Source organism: Vipera ursinii (assembly GCF_947247035.1).
Source record: "Vipera ursinii genome assembly, chromosome: 1".
Lineage (NCBI taxonomy): Eukaryota > Metazoa > Chordata > Lepidosauria > Squamata > Viperidae > Vipera > Vipera ursinii.
In genome coordinates this window covers 109,595,813-109,615,334 of record NC_139512.1, presented here as the reverse complement: position 1 = coordinate 109,615,334, position 19,522 = coordinate 109,595,813, and the positions used below count along the sequence as shown (strand labels likewise).

The window sequence follows — 19,522 nt, the reverse complement described above, 5'->3', positions numbered from 1 at the left end:
CTTTTGTGTTGTAACGACTTGGGTGATGGGCTGTGTGATGACATCCTGAGCTCTAGTGTAGTGATATCCTGAGTTCTGGGCTGCAACATCCTGGGTGGTTGGCTGTGTTGTGACATCCCGAGCTTTAGCATTGTAACCTCCTGAGTTCTGTGATGTAATGTCCTGAGCAGAAGGCTGTGGTGTAACATTCTGGGCTCTGGTTTGGCTCTGAGTTTGCGGTATGGCTTTGTGTTCATGGCGTGTGTCAGTTTGCTTTGTGTGGGGGTCGGGAGGGGGTGCAGCAGCTGGAGATGCCGCCGTGGTTTGGCTTCTGGATGGTGGTTGCATTTCGTCTATGGGATGGGTTTGGGTTTGAGTCTGGTGAGGATGATTGGTGGTGGCGTCCTGTGTTGTTGTGGGTCCGGTGTTGGTTTTTGTGGTTGGGACTCGTTTGTTGACTAGGGCTAGTTTGCAGACGTCTGGTAGGTGGGACGTATCATCACGTTTATTCATGTTGTGGGGGTGTTTCTCTATTTCGATGGCTTCCATAATTATTCTCTTATTGTAGTGTTCAGTTTTGGAGATTAATTTCGTTCCTTCAAAGTCAATTTCATGTCCTGTTGCTTTAAGGTGCTGCCCAGAACTCAGGATATCACTACACTAGAGCTCAGGATGTCATTACACAGCCCATCACCCAAGTTGTTACAACACAAAAGACTAATGGGCACACAGCCAACACCTCAGCCACACAGGATGTTACCAAACAGCTGACTAAGCTGCAAACAATAACTCCATCATCCTGTTGTGATTCAGGGTCAGCCTGTGGGTTTGGCAGTTGGGTCGGACGATTCAGAGGAGGAGGAGGAGGGGTTTGGAGAGCCTGAAGAGGATAGTTCTGAGGCTTCGCAGAGCTCTCAGCCAGGCCCTTCCCATCTGGTTACTACGCAGACCCAGCTGTGTGAGCCTGACAGCATGGATGAAGATGACCCACAGCTGGCCCTGTTCAAGGACGCCCGACGCAGGAGGCAGTCAATCAGGAGTAAACAGAGGAAGGCAATGGGGCACCTCGGAAGGAGGCAGAGAGAAGCCACGCCTTGAACTGTTTAAAAGGGGAATATGTGGGAGGGCTGGTTTGCTGAAGGCAACCGTTTGAATAGCTTCTGTTTTAGTGGTTCGTGTTTTGTTTTGCTCAGTTTGCTCTGTTTTGGATCTGTTTTGTGTAAATAAATTTGGCAGGCTTACTTCCAGCCTTTTGCCTTTTGTAAAGGGGTTGTCCCTGCCTTTTCTGCAGGGCCGGTAGTAGGCTGGAACAGAACACATCCAATCAGGATGTAACAACACAGCCAACCAACCCGCTTACAACAACAAAGCCAGCACTACACACAAACCCACCAATATTTATAGAGAGATGGCAGCTCCGATCACACTTTGTTCGCACAAACACGAAGCCGTAGACACCAGCCTGAAGATGACAAGTGAGACCTCATCGAAACGTCGCCAAGACACTCTCAATCTTACACGGGAAAAGACCCAAATAAGCCAAGACCTACATATATATACATCTACACATATATACATCTCTACACACACACACACATGACCTACATATATGTGTGTGTGTGTGTGTGTGTAGATGTGTAAAGGTAAAGGTTCCCCCGCACATGCGTGCTACTTGTTTCCAACTCTAGGGGCCGGTGCTCATCTCCATTTCAAAGCTGAAGAGCCAGCGCTTGTCCAAGGATGTCTCCGTGGTCATGTGGCTGGCATGACTAGATCCCAAAGGTGCATGGAACGCTGTTACCTTCCCACTGTAGTGGTCCCTATTTTTCTACTTGCATTTTTACGTGCTTTCGAACTGCTAGGTTGGCAGAAGCTGGGACGAGTAACAGGTGCTCACTCTGTTACGCAGCACTCGGGATTTGACCCGCCAAACTGCCGACCTTCTGATCGACAACCTCAGCATCCTAACCCACTGAGCCACCACGTCCATATATATATATATATATATATATATATATATATATATATATATATATATATATATGTATATGTATATGTATATGTATATGTATATGTATATGTATATGTATATGTATATATATATATATATGTGTGTGTGTGTGTGTGTGTGTGTGTGTATGTGTACACACACACACACACACACACACAATCTTCCTTACTGTTTAAGGCAAAGAAAAATATCTAAAATGGCATATGTATATGTTTGTGTGTGTGATTTTTAAAGTATGAAAAATGTTTTTGAAAATGTATTTGAGAGTACTAGTGCTAAGAGAAACTTAAAGAAAATGATGTACTAGTTTAAAGAAAACTTTTATATGTTTATAAAAGGATGAAAAAAAAAGATATTATTCTATAAGGGTAGTTTGGAAGATGGGAGCTAAATTCAATATTGAAGTTCAAAGCCTGTATGTTAAGAAGTTAAAGAAGAAGGAAAAAAGTATTAGAAAGTTTTGATTTTAGAAAAGTATTTAATGAAAGTTTAGCACTTTTCTTTTTTTTAAAAAAAGGGAGGGGAAGTACTTTTCCCAGTAAGGTCAAAGAATTTGAAAGTATATAGTTAACTTTGTTAATAAAAATGGTGATAGTTTATAAAGATTGTTAGGTGCATATAGAAATACATACTACTTCCACAGCAAGGGAGGTAAAGCAGGAATGGCTAAATTGATCATTCTATTTAAAGAGGAGAATATACTTGAGTATGATTTTCATTTGGATACCACTTCTGGATTTTGTGCTTGTGACAAAAAAATAGTAATTTTGACTTTGGTTTTGTCGATTAGATAGAGCTGGTGTTATAGAAATGGCTAGTTATATAATAATGTGTAAAAACAAAAAGTTGAGGCTAGAGTGCTTTTATTTTGTACTGTGCTAAAGAGTTGGAAGTCAACACCTTTTTTTTTCTTTCCCCTTGTACTTCACACCTTCTCTCCCCCTTTCCTTTTCCCTCACTTAATCCCTTATTTCTATTTTTCTTTGTATTTTATATATTATATAAACTTATTTTTTTTTAAAAAGGTCTTCATCCAGAGGCTGGACAAGACCCCTGTCAGAGATACTCTACTGCATCCTGTACTAAGTAGGAAGATGGACTAGATAATTTTGTGATTCATTGTTTAAAGTCTATGTTCAGACTTACCTATAGGATTACTGGAATCTGTAGTTACTGTTGGGACCTGTGAGACCTGCTGCATTTCAGTCAGATTCAGTTGAGACTCCTGAATAATCCACTGGAGCACATCATCATTGGTCTGGCAAAAACTGCCTGCTGCATTCTCATTTGGCACTGCAGAACCTACATATACATTAATATCCACCGTTAACAACTTTTTTCCAATGGCACGTATGCAATAAAACTTACTTAGCCTACTGACTTTATCAACATTAAATGTAATGCAGTGTAAGTTCTTGGGGAATCTCTGCAAGCTACACCATTGGATTGTAATGGTTGTTAACTGTCTGCACATGTGCGTTAACAAAGGAAAAGCCAATGGCAACTATCATGACCAATCATGCATTTGGGTAGAGGAAGCCCAGTGTCAGATCACATCATCCCATTCTGTCCTTGATTAGCTCTAGACCAGGGGTGTCAAACTCAATTTCATTGAGGGCCGCATCAGCATTGCGGTTGCCCTCAAGGGGCTGGGTGGGTATGGCCAAGGTGGGTGTGGCCTACTGGGTGGGTGTGGCTAGAGTGCGTATGGCCTACTGGGTGGGCATGGCCAGCTCTACATTGTTTGCATCAAGGGTGCCTATGGGGGCCTGGGCAGGAATTGGACAGATCTGAGGGTCTCTGGCAGAAGGAGGGTCTCTGGGCCAGGGCCAAGGCAGTGGGGGCCGTTCCCTCACTGTTTCCAGGATGGCTTCGCGGGCCACATGAAACCACTTCGCAGGCCGCATCCGGCCCCCAGGCCTTGTGTTTGACATGTCTGCTCTAGACACTGGGTAGGAGACCCACTGGGGAGATATGTAACTGGATATCATCAGCATAATATTTGCTTGTGTTTCAGGTAGATATTTTGAAAAATGTAAGGGAGATACATGAACCCTGTGGAACCCCATGGACAAACATCCAGGAACTCAACTGCTCATCCCCATCACAGCTGACTAAACCTGAAAATAGGTAGGAAGTAACACTGGTGCAGAATGCTCTCAATTCCCACACATTGCAGGGGGTCCAAAATAATACCATAATTCATGGTAATGAACACTTCTAAGAAATTAAATAGGACTAGGAGGGATGCACTCGGGCATCCAGGTCCAAATAAAAATAATCTACCAAAGTGATCAGAGCAGCTTCAGCCCTACAACCCCAGGTCTGAAATTTGACCCAAAAGGGATTTTATCTAAATTTGCTCTGTCCAAGATTACTCTGCAGCTGCATTTATTCTCTTTCTCAAAAACGTTTGCTAACAAATGATCCAATGGAGCTGGACCAATATAGTCTCTTCAGGAGTTATCAATAAACTACATTGATCAGCTCTTATTGTGGCCAAACACTGCTCAGTATAACAATAGATTAAGCCTAAGACGTATACTACAAATTAAAAGGTTTCCCTGCTTTCCTTTACATATCAATAATTCAATTATGCAGCAATAGGCATTATTAGATATAATTGGCAGCCCAAATTCCTAATTTAGAAAACCAGGTATAAATTTTAATAATTAAAAAACAGGATGTTTCACCATTTAAAAGGCATAAGGTTGCCTGCAACTGTGGTTCCAGTTGAACTGTGGCAGTGAAAATGGGCACATTTATACTTGTTATTATTAAACATGTTTCATCGCAGTTTAGTCAAGATGATCAAAGCCTCTATCCCAGCCAACTCTTGTAGAAATAAATGAGCACCCACAACTTTACCTGGCATTCCACTTCCCAGTGTCAAAGTTTGAAAAGCAGCATCAATTTCCAGCTGTGAACCAGACGAAAGGTTTTGCTGCACATACTGAGAAATACCATGTGAAAATGTTCATTATATGCCGATCAACCTGTCTTGACAGTACACTTAAAGCTTATCCCATGACACTGCCACATTTTTCAGTAATCAATTCACTCTCCACTTAAAGTGCCACAAAAGCTACCTCAGGTCTTCCAAAGTTACCTCCATATCATGCAGGAGGGGTCCAAGAATTATTGCTATCAAAACCACAGACCTAAATGTGTGTAATTCATATCTCCCATTTCAAATCTATATGAATCAGATTGTTCACTTCTACTAGGCAGGAAACTGCTGTGTATTTTTTTCATGTAGACGGCCTCAAATTTCACCCTTATCATGTCCAGTAAGGGTGAGCAAAGATTCCAGTCTTTGGTGCCAATCCATGTCAATAATACTTGATCCAAAGGATTACTGGGTTAGCATAAGGCAATTTCTAGATTACCGGGGGTTTCTAAACATTCTTTCTACCTAGGCTCTGAACATCTCCAGATTAATTATTTAATTAAAATGGATTGCCAGCCATTCTAGCAGACTCTTAGCACATTAAAACCGCTAAAAACATTAATATCAGCCCGACAGCCCAGATTAAAATAATCTAATAAACACCCAAATCAACAAAATGATTATATTATGTGTCTTTAATAGCACATTCTAATACCAAAATATAATATATGCTCCACAGAAAAGAATTCAGTGGACAAACATTTAAACCAAGCTTCTGGGCAACATAGGTTTTATATTCTTAGTACAATCTTGATTAAAACAAGAATAACTTTTGGTTTCACATCTAAAAATTATCAGAGTTTAAGCACCAGTAGATGGAAGTTAACTGGAAAATTCTTGGATGTAAAGTTTCTTAAAAACCATAGAATCAAGGGTGCTTCCAACCCACATGCCTAAAAAGGTACCTGGGTGTTCACAGTCAGGTAAGGTCTTCTAATAACAAGACACTAATATAATTTGCTAGTGTTTTACAATGAAGATAAAATTCTTCAGACACTTAAAACCACTTTTTAAGCTATAAAAGAATGGCAGCAAGAGAAGGCAAAGGAACAGCATTTCACAAGGCCTTGGATGGTTCTGGGAGAAGAAGTTGCACGTGCTTTATTTCCCTTGAAATATACCTCACGCATATGATAAAACAGACAAACATCTCTCTGACTTTGAACGATCTTAAAAAGTTAGGCAAGATTGAGCTTGGTGTTGATAAATACTAGCTCTAGGTTAAACAGAAAGATAGATCAGGAAATGGTTTGACTTCAAGCCTTCACCTGTATCCTGTATTTTTTTTGTTGCTTTCCATTTTAAATAAGTTTCACAAATTGTCTAAGATGCTGTTTCTCTAGAGATGGGTTTCTCTGGTCCTGTAAATATCCCCATAATCTCTGTATCTGTATGCTTTTCAGTTTTGTCAGCACAGATTATTTGTTATGAATTCATGAGATTCAAGGTACTAGTAATGGTGTTCAAAGCCCTACATGGCAGGGGTCCGGAGTACCTTAGGGAACACCTGCTGCCGGCATCAACTTCCCTCCGCCCTGTGCGTTCCCACAGAGAGGGCCTCCTCAGGGTGCCACCGGTCAGAGAATGTTGACTGGTGGCCCCCAGGGGGAGGTCCTTCTCTGTGGGCTCCCCGGAGCTATGGAATCAGCTACCGGTTGAGCTCCGGACGGCGCCCGATCTTCGCTCCTTTCGCCGCGAGCTAAAAACATACTTCTTTGAACAAGCTGGCCTGGCCTGATGAGGGGACTGGGGGGGGGTTGTTATTGTCATTTTACTGGGTTTTTTTTATGATGTATTTTTAATATATGGGCATGTATTTAATCATTTTTTTTAACTTTTGTAATCCTGTACTTTTATTCTTGCCCTGTTCACCGCCCTGAGTCCTTCGGGAGAAGGGCGGTATAGAAATATTATTAAATTAAATTAAATTAAATTCAGTGATTTTTCCACACAATTTACTATCAATGTTGACTAATCCCAAAACTTCACGTTTTCAGTGGCTTGACTGCCTTCTCAAATCCAGTCATCACAACGAGGGCTACAGATCTGTACCTGGCATAGCTGTGCAGATTGGTGCAGAGGTGGACATTCTTCACTATATGGAGTGAAATGCAATGCTTGAGCTTCACGGTCACTCCCATTATCTTAAACAGAGGATAACAGCAAAAAATATTGTTATTGAGATATTGTGAATTTTCTGTTTCACTTATTAAGAATTAAATTCAAATATTTGCTCGTTAAGCATAAGCTATACTGAGTCACGAGTAATGCCACCTGGCATTCCATGTACTAGGAATATAGTGGGCTTCTATCGCCAACTGTTATTCAGTTAGGGTGATTAGTTAATGTTTTTTGAGTCAAGAAAACATCTTGTATAATTCTAATTTCTCTCCGGCAGCTGGATTCACATCAGCAGAAATACTTTACCAATATGCTGATTGTTAGCCCCACTCAGTAGTGCTTTAGCTTAGTTTTTAAAAGCTGATACTCAAATTGCACAATTTTGTGCGTACTTGAAAAGACCATACTCCCCCTCAGGAGGATCATCTCCAAGCTCACTTATTTCACAATCCTGTCAGGAGCTCCCATCACTGGGACAAGAGGAATATTTGTGTAATAAAGACAAGCTATGAAGTTGGTTCACTCTCTTGGTTCATTCCAATCCCAAACATACCATCTTAATTCACATTACTACTACTACTACTACTATTACTACTACTACTACTACTACAAAAGGGACGCGGTGGCTCAGTGGGTTAGGATGCTGAGCTTGTCGATCGGAAGGTCGGCAGTTTGGCGGGTCGAATCCCGAGTGCCGCGTAACAGAGTGAGCGCCTGTTACTCGTCCCAGCTTCTGCCAACCTAGCAGTTCGAAAGCATGTAAAAAATTCAAGTAGAAAAATAGGGACCACTACGGTGGGAAGGTAACAGCGTTCCGTGCGCCTTTGGCGTCTAGTCATGCCGGCCACATGACCATGGAGATGTCCTCGGACAAGCGCTGGCTCTTCGGCCTTGAAACGGAGATGAGCACCGGCCCCTAGAGTCGGAAACGACTAGCATGCATGTGCGGGGGAACCTTTACCTTACTACTACTACTACTACTACTACTACTACTACTACTACTAATAATAATGTTGGAAGGGACCTTGGAGGTCAATAAGTATACTTCTTAAACTGAAGTATACTTATTGCACATTGCCTAATAATTGGCAATCTTTTTTCAAAAATCCAGTCCTGCACCACTGCAAATTTTCATATATGAAAGGGTTCTAGAAAATCGAAGTACTTTAAGATGCAGTTGTTGGTCTATGATATATACCAGGGGTCTTCAAACTTGGTCCTTTTAGGATTTGTGGACTTCAACTCCCAGAATTCTTCAGCCAGCGTGCCTGGCTGAGGAATTCTGGGAGTTGAAGTCCACAAGTCATAAAAGGGCCAAGTTTGAAGAGCCCTGATATATACAGTCATTGTTATAGCATTCCCTAAGATAATGCTTGGCAAAGTTAGCTTGGAATAATATGAATATCCATCATTTATTTTTAAATGCTATCCTTTCAAACCTTCAGACTCGTAACTTTTCTCATTATTTCTTATACACAGGAAATTGCATCCCTCTGGGCTAATAATATAATACAAGAAGTCTTACTTGTACCAGAAGAGAGGTTAGCTCTTGATTCAGTTTTTGGTTTCAGGGGGATGATTCTGTATTTGTGAAAGTCAGGTTTATCTGACACCAGTTCTTCAAATCTCTTTGTACTGTTCATGGCACAGCGGAAGTTGATTTTCCATTTACTAGGAGCTGATTTATCTTCATTGTATTTTTTGCTATACACAGCCCATGCCTTTCCACATGAAAACAGACAAAAAATAGAGAGATGAAAACATAAACATTCAATGAAAAGTCTGGTCTCACCTTGTCCAATTCCTGATCCAGCTAATCAGGAATAGGACAATCAGAAATTAATTAAAAAGACAAATATCCCAAAACTTGATAAAAGGTAAAAGTGTCTCCAACAGGCAACTAGAGATGTTATTTCACTGTGTACTTTGCATAGCCTTCTAATGTCCCCAATTTCTGAGTTCTCAAAAATGCAAGTATCCAACATCTGGAGAATGCCAGATTGGAGAAGACTATTCTTGTGCAACTAACCTTTTAAAAGAAGTAACTGGGAGATGGTAAACCAGATGAGAAGCACACTGTGGCGAGATGTGATAAGAACTTGCATATTTTGTATTTGTTACTGTCTCAAAGGGATCATGTACACTGACTATCAATGAATATAGCCAACTGACCACTTTTAATTTACAAACAGGGAACTTGTTTCTTAAGTTTTTATGACTTTCATGCTTAGGGAGGGTCCCAGTATCATCCCACAAGATTCTCCATATAGCGATGCTCTGAAATAGACAAATAAGTCGTCCATAAACAGGGAGGCGGGGTTGCAACCATTTTGTTTCTTTTTATAATGCTTGAGTAATTCCTAAGTTTACAAAATGTATGTATGTCAAAAGTTTAAAAAATGCATTAGAATTGTTTTAGTTGTAAAGATGAACTTTCTTAAGAAACGTTTAAGATTTTAAAATGAATATAAAAGAGTTTTCCCTCTAAGCTTAAAGAATTTGAAAAGTATGGTGATTTTGTTAATACAGATGATTATAGTTTAAAAAGATTAATAAGTTAAGTAGAAATATATATCATTTCTTACAAAAGGGAAAATGGATTTGGTTAAGATGGTTAAGTCACCTGACTATTTTATTTTCTTAATTTTTATTGGGATATTGCTTCTGATTTTTATGCTTGAGATAGAAAAAAACTAAAATTTAGAATTGGGTTTGAATATTTAATAATTGTGTAGTTATAGAACTGGCTTGTAATAATTACAGGTAGTGTAAAAAGTTGGAAGTCATAAATGTATTAATATTTTACTGTGTCAAAAATAATTGGAAATCAGAATCTTCTCTCCCTTTTTACCCTGTACTTCCTCCTTCTTAATCTCTCTTTGCATTGTATTAAACTTTAATAAAACTTTCTTTAAATAAAAGTAGCCACGTACACTGAGAGAGATATCTGCTATTCAGAATGGGAGCAAGTTTCCACATGTGCCAATAAGAGCTTTGCACCCATTGTAAATAACAGGTCCTTGCTTGTGGGCAGTTTCTGAACACAACTACAGTGAGAATGAAGATTAAAATACTACTTTACTCAGAGATGCTTTTCATTGAACTATCAGACATTGCTACTCCAACCCTTTCTCCTTTATCCAGCAATGGGCTGTAGCTGCCAAAAAAGCCAACACAGTTCTAAGCTGCATTAATAGAGGGGTCAAGATGACATGAAGTGTTAATACCACTTTATAATGCCTTGGTTGAGACCACACTTGGAATATTGCATCCAATTTTGGTCACCATGATATAAAAAACATATATCAGAGTGCAGAGAAGAACAACAAAGATGTTTAAGAGACCGGAGGATAAAACATACAAAGAACAGTTGCAGGAATTAGGTATATTTAGTTTAATGAAAAGAAGGACTAGGGTGCTATGACAGCAGTGTTCCAACATCTAAGGAGCTGCCACAAAGCAGTGGGGCTCAACCTATTCTCCAAAATATCTGAAGACAGGATAAGAAGCAATGGATGGAAAGTAATCAAGCAGAGAAGCAACCTAGAACAGGGGTCCCCAACCTGTGGGCCGCAGCCCGGTAGTGGGCCATGGCCTGCTGGCCACCGGGCCGTGGGACAGGCTGGCCAGTCCATGCACGTGTGTACGTGTACCCCCTCACTTGTGCTAGCGCTGTGGCTGCGGGAAGCAAAACTAGGACGCCGCGTCATGGGGTGCAAAACTAGGCTGCTGCCGCCTACATGCATCTAGAGGTTTTTAAAGTAATCTGTCACCTAAATGGAACCACGAGTTGCTATTCATACTAGGAATATTTCAGTAAAATGGATTCTTCATTTATATAGCAAAGCTTTCAGAAAAAAATACTATGTTGGTTTCTTTCAGCATCAGTGAGTAATCCCAATCTGCAAAAGCTTACGTTATGATCTATTTAAAATATTAGAAGCTTGAAATGGTTACAAAAGAGAGTACACAGTTTGGCATGGCAAACATATACAGGTAATCATTTTGAGCAGAAGACGTTCATACCCTGAAAATCTCATAATCATCTGCCACACGACACCTCTTTGAATAATGTTTCCAAGGGATATAAAACTCTGTGTGGTTCTTGTCTGTCCACTCCAAACCCGTGTAGCTTCCACTGTTGATCTGTTCAATCAACCAGTCAAAAAACCCAACTTTTTTAGGATTCCTGAGTGAGGAAATAGAAGAACTTTACTGCTTGAAAACTATAGCCCAGAATTGCCACAAGAAAAATGACTGTAAGTCGACATGCAGAGTGGTCTCCAAAATCTCTCATTGCAGACTTCAGGCAAAACAATAAAATCTCCAATTAAGAAAAGGAAGTGTAGCTGTCATAACAGGGTTTTCAAATAAAGCCAGAATCAAATCTTTCTTCCCTGAACTTTACAAAACTGCACTTTTTTCATGGTATATAGCCTGACTGGATCATTCTGTTCATTTTAGGTGAATCTGACATTCATAATATATAGTATAGCAATCTTGTCTAACTTGATACTTTTTCTCCCTCAAACTAAGCTTAACATCTGATGATGCAACAGGCAACATTCATTCTTCTTTTGAGAACAGTACAGATATGGTTTGTCACTACTTTGGAATGTTTTTCAACTTCCTTATCTAGTCTCGAATGTCTTGGTGTTTTTTCATCCATATAGAGTACAAACAGGCCTACTTTTGTTAAACTTTTTCAGAATCAGCTAAATTCTGCTACTTTCACTTGATCCTTAATCAAAGATTGAAAAATGTCAACAGACAAACATGGCAGGCTATAGCTGTCACATGTTGTGCTTATTTTGAAGTTGTACTTGAATTTGTTTATCTTGTGGATGTTAATTTACTTATCCTGGAACATTTAACTACTGCTTGACTGCAGTAAGGGAGTGAGTTTGCAGACAAAAGAAGAACAAATACATAATTTGACATAGGAGAGTTATGCAATTCTGGGAGGGATGTTCGCTGAGCAACTGCCAGCAATTAGGAAGAAACTGTGTTCTTTCTGACCTAGTCTGGCTGGTACTCTACTATCCTAAGGAGAGATATATTTAAGGGAGTATTGACAGTATTGTATACTATTGTGTACAATCACTTTCTCCCCTTCAAAGCCAAATAGCTATAGAGCCATAGTGCCCAGCAGTGAAGTCAGATTTAGATAGGTGAAAAATAATTGTTTTCTATTATCAGTAACTCCTCCAGAAATAACATGGGCAGTAACTTAGTCTTCCTAATCATTATCCTAATCATTAATAAATAACTTATACTACACTAATTACATCAGTGCAGAATTATACCAGTTGTAAATCCCCCACGCTTTACAATGTAATGCTCATTATTTAGTCCTCTTTTTGATCTAAAACCCAACATTTTCAGCTGCTACATAGAAGCACAAGCTGCTGCATGGAGATTGTGGAGCCACAAACTGCTTGCTACTATGCAATCTTCCCCAATCTAGTGTCATTACTAGACTACAACACCCACCGACCACCTGTCAGGAAAGCAATACCATTAGCGTCAGTGAGAGCTCTAGTCCAAGAAACGTGGAAAATACTAGGTTGGCCAAGGTTGCAATAGTGTGCATATGAGGACTCTCAGATTTACCTAAAGTAGAATAGACACAATCAACTGTATCTGTAGGGGAGGGCAAAATATTAAATATGCATCCCTGCACAAATGATGTGACTTGCAACCAACTCAGTAGTGTAAATGCAAAACGTTAGGGCAGGGGTCCCCAACCCCCAGTCCGTGGACTGGCACCAAGCGACGCCATGCCAGAAACTGGTCCGTGCAAACAAGCCAAGCCCCGTCTGCGGGATGCAGGCAGCAAACAAAAACACGCACCCTCTGGTCCATGGAAAAACCTCTCTCCACGGAACCGGTCCCTGGTGCCCAAAAGGTTGGGGACCTCTGCATTAGGGTGTAGTAGATAGTATGTTGAAATATTAAGCTGGCTCACAAGTTTATGGTATATTGTGTTCACTTTCTGTCAGCATCCTAACATCAGCATGGAGTTGTAAAAACCATTATTTGTTCTTTGTTATTTATAGGCTTTGATGTGCAAAGTTGGAATTCTAAACACATTTACAGGGAAGAAAGTGCTATTGAATTTACTTCCAAAAGCTTTAATAAAGAAGTCCTCATCTTTTCTTGTTTTGCTGCTTTTTCCCCCCTTCCTCTCAATGTAATTTAGGTCAAAATCTCTTATTTACAGAAAAGAGAAGTGCTTGGCTTTGTTGACAGATTTATCATACTATTCACTAGCTGAAAAGCACTGTGTATACACAATCCCACTTTTCCTTTGCACACACATACGTTTTTATTATTGTTATTGTTTTAGAATTCTACCCCAGGAGCACTCACCCCTTATTTGCAGATGTTGCCATTGTGTAGCTGTCAGGTGAAATATGAAAGAATTCTCTCTTTTACATGGAGTAACTTAGGGATTAATGGAAGACCCTGTCCAGGGAGAACCTGTTCCAAAACAACAACCAGATGATGTAACCTTGTTAATTACTGATTTTTGAATTTTTATTACATATCTTCATAGCCAAGTAGGCTTCAGATTCATCTTCCATATCACTTTCTAAACTTTTATAATACTCTGGGCAATTTTAGAAATACATAAGTCAATCATTTCTGACCAGAATAAAAATCTTCACACCAGAGCAAAATCAATGTTTGTCACAGTATCATGGCAGCCCGTTCAAAATAAACCAACAAAAACTAACACCAACTGTTTAATTAGCAATGATTAAGTAATATGAAATACCAAGAAGAGATAGCAAACTTTAGCTCTAAAGGCAGGATGCTAAAAAACCTGGGCTTTCCCCAGAGGAAGACTGACTGTGGGTCTACATCCCACGTCTAACCTCATGCAGGGAAAGCATTTGAAGCCTTCGCTCCATTGGTGCACATGTAGGTGGAAAAAACTGTCCTGAGACAGCCCCCGATATTGCTCTATAATAATCCTCCTGCAGTGGTTTTGTGTTTTTATTGAGCCTTGATGCACCTTTAATTGGGCTTTGGCTTTTAATGAATTTCTGCTTTCATTTTGTTCATTGCCCAGAATGGAGATATAGCATCTATATACATTTGATAGCGTAAATAAAACTTGGCATACATCACATTGCAATAGTTAGCTCAGTGAACTTATCACTAAGGCAGATTGAATTCATTCAAGAATCACATTCCTTCTAGAAAGTGCTCAGTCACAATTTCAACAAGGCTGCAAGTACACCCATAGCTTGGACTATATGAAGAAAAGCCACTATGCACCTACTCTAGATGGAATAGGGCAGGGGTGTCAAACTGCCGGCCCATGGGCCAGATGGCAAAACCGTGCCCATCCCATTGCCGGCAATGGGAAAAAAAAGTCATGATACGTTGCAATACGTTGTGAGTTTGACACAACTCGCTGTCCTTGTCAGTAGTGGTGATGCTTCCTATGCCAGCCTTTTCCACCATACTGAGTCCCAATTTCCAGATCTCTGAACCAGCCTGTATCACGAAGCATAGTTTTCAAATGATAGGTACTAAGTTGAGGAGTTTCATAACAGGGACTTGTGTTTAGACTGAGAGTCAAATGAGGAAGTCTTCTACTACTACTACACTGGGGTAGATTGGGTTTTGCATCAGATCAACCCTATTGATCAGATCTACGAAGTCCTCATCTAACATACTCCATCCCTTAAACCTCAAATGATTGTCATCCCTGAACCCAAATATTCTCACCCCACACAATGTATATGAATACATGCTTCAAGTGCTTTTCAAAAGTTGAGATATCTTGCTGGACCCTAAGGGCTCAGTAGCCAAAATACCCCTTTAAAGGCATCAACCAGGCTGACCACCAAAATAATTGCTACTGCATGTTCTCTTCCAGATTTTTGAGGGGATAGCAGGTAATGAGGATTCAGACATCTGATTTTCTGTGGGACTCTTGCTTGAAATTTACTTTGATGTCACATTGCTATATCGTGAAGATGTTTTTTAAAAAAATCCTCATCTTTTACACTGTGAAATGTTAATTATAATTTCAAGCTAATTTTAGGTTTTGACTATATTGTGTGTTTATTTCCTCAAACTGAAAGTTGATCTTAAAGGAATTGCAGAAGGGAAAAAATATAAATATTTACTGAACAAAACCTGCCTCAAATAGATGAAAATTCCTGTTTGGTATGGTAGAAGCCCATAGTGACAAGATGTTTTTAGTCTCTATATAACAGACTCGTAAGAACCATTAATAAAAAGGTTTTGCAATTCTTCATCATTACCCACATCTACTATACCAGGGGTGTCAAACTGCCGGCCCACGGGCCTGATGCATCATGACGAAACTGCGCCCACCCCATTGCCGGCAATGGGAAAAAAGTCACAATACATCACATGACATTGCAAATTTGACACCCCTGTACTATTTTTTTTATTTTTTTATTTTAATTCCATTTATATCCTGCCCTTCTCTGAAGACTCAGGGTGGCTTACAAGCTTAGCAGTAGCCTTCATTCTATGTATATGCCTGCTTATTAGGGCTTTCACACACCCCCAAGCGGCATTATTACAAAGTCAGCTTAATTGCCCCCAACAATCTGGGTCCTCATTTTACCTACCTCGGAAGGATGGAAGGCTGAGTCAACCTTGAGCCTGGTGGGATGCCAACCTGCACTAATTGCAGGCAGCTGGTGTTACTTAAGGAGGCATTAGCCCACTGCTCCACCAAGGCTTCATATACCATTTACTGTATTCTACAACAAATCTTTTGCACCAAATTTCAGCTGGTTATATTGTGCACTTGAGGATAACAACAGCAGGTCTTTTGCTCTAAAACAACTGTGTAGCTTGGTGCTTGAAGTCAGGAGACTGTCTAGTCCAGTCCTGGGCATACGTAACTAGCTGGGTGACTCTGGACCAGTCACATTCTCTCTCAGCCCAACCCACCACACAATCATTGTTATAGGGAAAGTACCTATAATACATAGTTGTTGTTAGCTGCGAAGTCGTGTCCAACCCATCGCGACCCTATGGACAACGTTCCTCCAGGCCTTCCTGTCCTCTACCATCTTCTGGAGTCCATTTAAGCTCACGCCTACTGCTTCAGTGACTCCATCCAGCCACCTCATTCTCTGTCGTCCCCTTGATCTCCTCTAGGACTGACCGGTTTGATCGCCTTGCAGTCCAAGGGACTCGCAGGAGTCTTCTCCAGCACCATAGTTCAAAGGCCTCAATTCTTTGGCGCTCAGCCTTTCTTATGGTCCAACTTTCACTGCCATACATTGCAACTGGGAAGACCATAGCCTTGACTATACGCACTTTTGTTGGCAGGGTGATGTCTCTGCTTTTTAGTGTGTTGTCTAGATTTGCCATGGCTTTCCTCCCCAGGAGCAAGCGTCTTTTAATTTCTTGGCTACAGTCTCCATCTGCAGTGATCTTGGAGCCCAGGAAAAAAAAATCTGTCACTACCTCCATTTCTTCCCCTACATCATTTGCATGATGTCATATTTCATCATCCCCCTCCTTCAACATCTGGAACTATATGTGATTCAAAGATTGATAATGAAAGCAGAAAATTTTACCTTGTACTACTAAATAACCTGTGCCCTGCTGGGTTAGTGTTTCAAAAGTATTTCCTTACCTAAATAGAGAAACAGAATGATTACTGGCAGGCAAAAGAGCAGGAATAACTTTCTCATTGATTTTCCTTGTAAGAAGCTGGCAGGGAGCACTGAAAATGATGATCACAATGAAGTGGCCACAATTATCCAATTTCAATCCCACAGTAGTCATAGGTTCTGGATTTTTGATGCATTCTGTAAATTAACCCATCTGAAGTATGTTGATTCAAAAACTTGCCATATGATGGACATTTCAGTGGATCATAAAGCAACAATTGAAACAACCAATTGAAGGTTACAATCAGACACAACTGTTTTAGTAGCATAGAGATAGCTTTCCATCACCACAAATGCTGGTGAAAATAATCTTTAACTTAGCAGCAAATAAGACTCCAAAAAGTATTTTGATTGCAAACTCACTTAATGCCACATTCATATGCACATTACTTACAGAATATTATGCAGGTCTCCTACCAGCAAGAACTTTTATTGCATACAATCTGCAGAACTATATAAAGCAATACACTGTAGCATTCTCCCCCAACTCACGGTTACTTTTTATCACCACTTGCATCTAAATTCTTCCCAGGTACTGATGCAACTGCAACAGGGGAAATCCTGCGCGAATCTACCTAGTTGCCTTTGCTTCCTGGAGCAACCGACAAGCAGATCACACCTAGTTCTTCCTGGCTGCAGATAAACCAAATCTCTACACCTCTTACCTGGGGTGGGGGCGTTGTGAGTCAGGTATACAAAGATGTTGCTCCTATGATGCACTGTTTTCGGCTGTTTGCAAATGCATTTTCAGGGAGCTTTTTTTCTTTTTAATAATTTAATCCGATAGTTTAAATGTAGTTTCATTTATTAAAAAATGTAATAATTGGACGCCGTACCGGAAAAGCAGCTCGTAGCCGCAAAACCTCTTGCTCCAGCTAGACACCGAAAAAGTGAAAATACCCACCTAGAATAAGAAAGTGGCTTCCCCCCCCTCCCCTTCATCTGGGTGGAAGCAACTTCGGCTCAGCTAACTCAATCTCTTCTACGAGGTAAAAGCAGTCCAGAAAAAGAACAAATCGTTACCTTTTTTTTCCCTTCCAACCAGCGGAGAGCTCCTACGGCGCGACAGAGAAGAACGCGCAAACCACAACAAACCCTGGCCCTCGGCGTGCTGTTTATATTACAAATCGGAAGGAAATTTCATTGGCCAATGAAAGCCAATCAGAGAGAACCACCTTTCGAATTGGCACCCTCCTGGCGGGGAAGGGGGCGGGGCATGTGCCTTTCGCTCTTGTCAATCGCTGCCAAGAGGCCTAGCGCGATCACGAGGAGGTGGTCCGGCTGCGTTCGGCCCTGTTCTGTTCCTGTAAACCACGTGATCTCCATGAAAGTTTAAGTTTCATTTCTATCGGCGCGGTCTCGCCCAATCGAGGGCAATCCTGCTAAATGGCCCCGGCTTTCCAAGAAGCTAAGCTTTCATTCGGCAGCTGGCAAAGGAGTACATTTTTTTCCAGGAAGCGAAACTTCAATTAGAATTGTTTGTTTTTTTTAAACGAAGAGTGAACCGCGCATAAGAAGAGAAAGTTTGAGGCTTTCCAGGTGCTTGGCCTTCCCCAAACGAGTGTCCTGCAACTGTATTAGAAATACAGGTAGTCCTCGACTTAACAGCAGTTCGTTTAATGACAGTTCAAAGTTATAACGGCACTGGAAAAAGTGACATCGCCATTTTTCACACAATCATGGTCACATAATCAAAATTCAGATGCTTGACAACTGGTTCATCCTTATGATGCTTGCAGTGTCCTGGGATCACATGATCACCTTTTGAGACCTTCTGACAATCAAAGTCAGTGGGGAAGCTAGATTCACTTAACAACCTTGTTCCTAACTTAACAACCGCAGTGATTCACTTAACAGCCCATGGTAAGAAAGGTCACTAAATGGGGCAAAACTCACTTTAACAAATGTCTCACTTAACAGCAGACATTTTGGGCTCAATTGTCGTAGGTCGAGGACTACCTGTACAACTTCTATTGTATTGAGCTAGGATGTCTAGGAGAGTGATAGAAACCATGGGACAATCGAGATCTTAATAGAACTGGAATGCATGTGGATTTAAAACTGAAAGGATTTCAAATTTAGTCGAGTTCATTACTGAATAGGGCAAGCTCTGACGAGTGAGAGAGATTTGTTAATTTGAAAAATGTATAGACTGTAAATAAAATAATAATAAAAATGAATCAAATCCATTTCAGCACAGAATTCTTCTTTAGAATAATTTACTCCATAATGCTAACTTTCTGTAATCAGATGAAGGCATCTCTGCAGAACAATATCTTGGAGGGAGGGGTCACCAAAAAAGTTTAACATGGCAATTGATTCCATGCAATCAAAACCCCATCCCACTCGTGTTAATATCACACAGGTTGCATGGTTGCAACCTCCATCTTGCATTTTTTTAAATATCCTGACCCACAGATGCTAATTTCTCAGCACTTCCTGTTTTAAATGCTCCTGTTCTGTGCTGGTGCTGATGTAACTCTAAACTGGGTTAAGGAAATTCTGTCAAGACTGAGACACTTTATCAACAGCTTGCAAGGATTCGGTATATGTAGATGTCAATAGAATAAAATACAGCTGGAAGGGACCGTGGAGATCTTCTAATCCAGACCCCTGTTCAAGCAGGAGAACCTATACCATTTCAGATAAGTCACTGTCTAGCCCTGGGGTAAGCAACCTTGGCTCTTTTATGACTCGTGAACTTCAACTCCCAGAATTCCTCAGCCAGCTGGCTCAGGAATTCTGGGAGTTGAAGTCTACGAGTCATAAAAGAGACAAGGT

At 40.5% G+C, this 19,522-nt stretch overlaps 1 protein-coding gene across 3 annotated transcripts in view; it reads right to left on the bottom strand.

Annotated features, from left to right (window-relative positions):
- IRF7 (interferon regulatory factor 7) overlaps positions 1 to 16,706 on the bottom strand; it is a 36,019-nt gene extending 19,313 nt beyond the window's left edge. For 2 of the 3 annotated variants that reach the window (XM_083350653.1, XM_083350652.1), the window contains exons 1-7: positions 16,646 to 16,706; positions 13,434 to 13,544; positions 11,088 to 11,250; positions 8,587 to 8,782; positions 6,993 to 7,084; positions 4,859 to 4,943; positions 3,137 to 3,292 (exon numbers count right to left, since the gene is read on the bottom strand). In XM_083350653.1, the coding sequence (XP_083206779.1) occupies positions 3,137 to 3,292; positions 4,859 to 4,943; positions 6,993 to 7,084; positions 8,587 to 8,782; positions 11,088 to 11,250; positions 13,434 to 13,456 (715 nt within the window). In that variant the 5' untranslated portion in view covers positions 13,457 to 13,544; positions 16,646 to 16,706. The remainder of the gene's footprint in view (positions 1 to 3,136; positions 3,293 to 4,858; positions 4,944 to 6,992; positions 7,085 to 8,586; positions 8,783 to 11,087; positions 11,251 to 13,433; positions 13,545 to 16,645) is intronic. The other variant, XM_083350654.1, reaches the window with a different exon arrangement.
- Between the last annotated feature and the right edge of the window lie 2,816 nt (positions 16,707 to 19,522).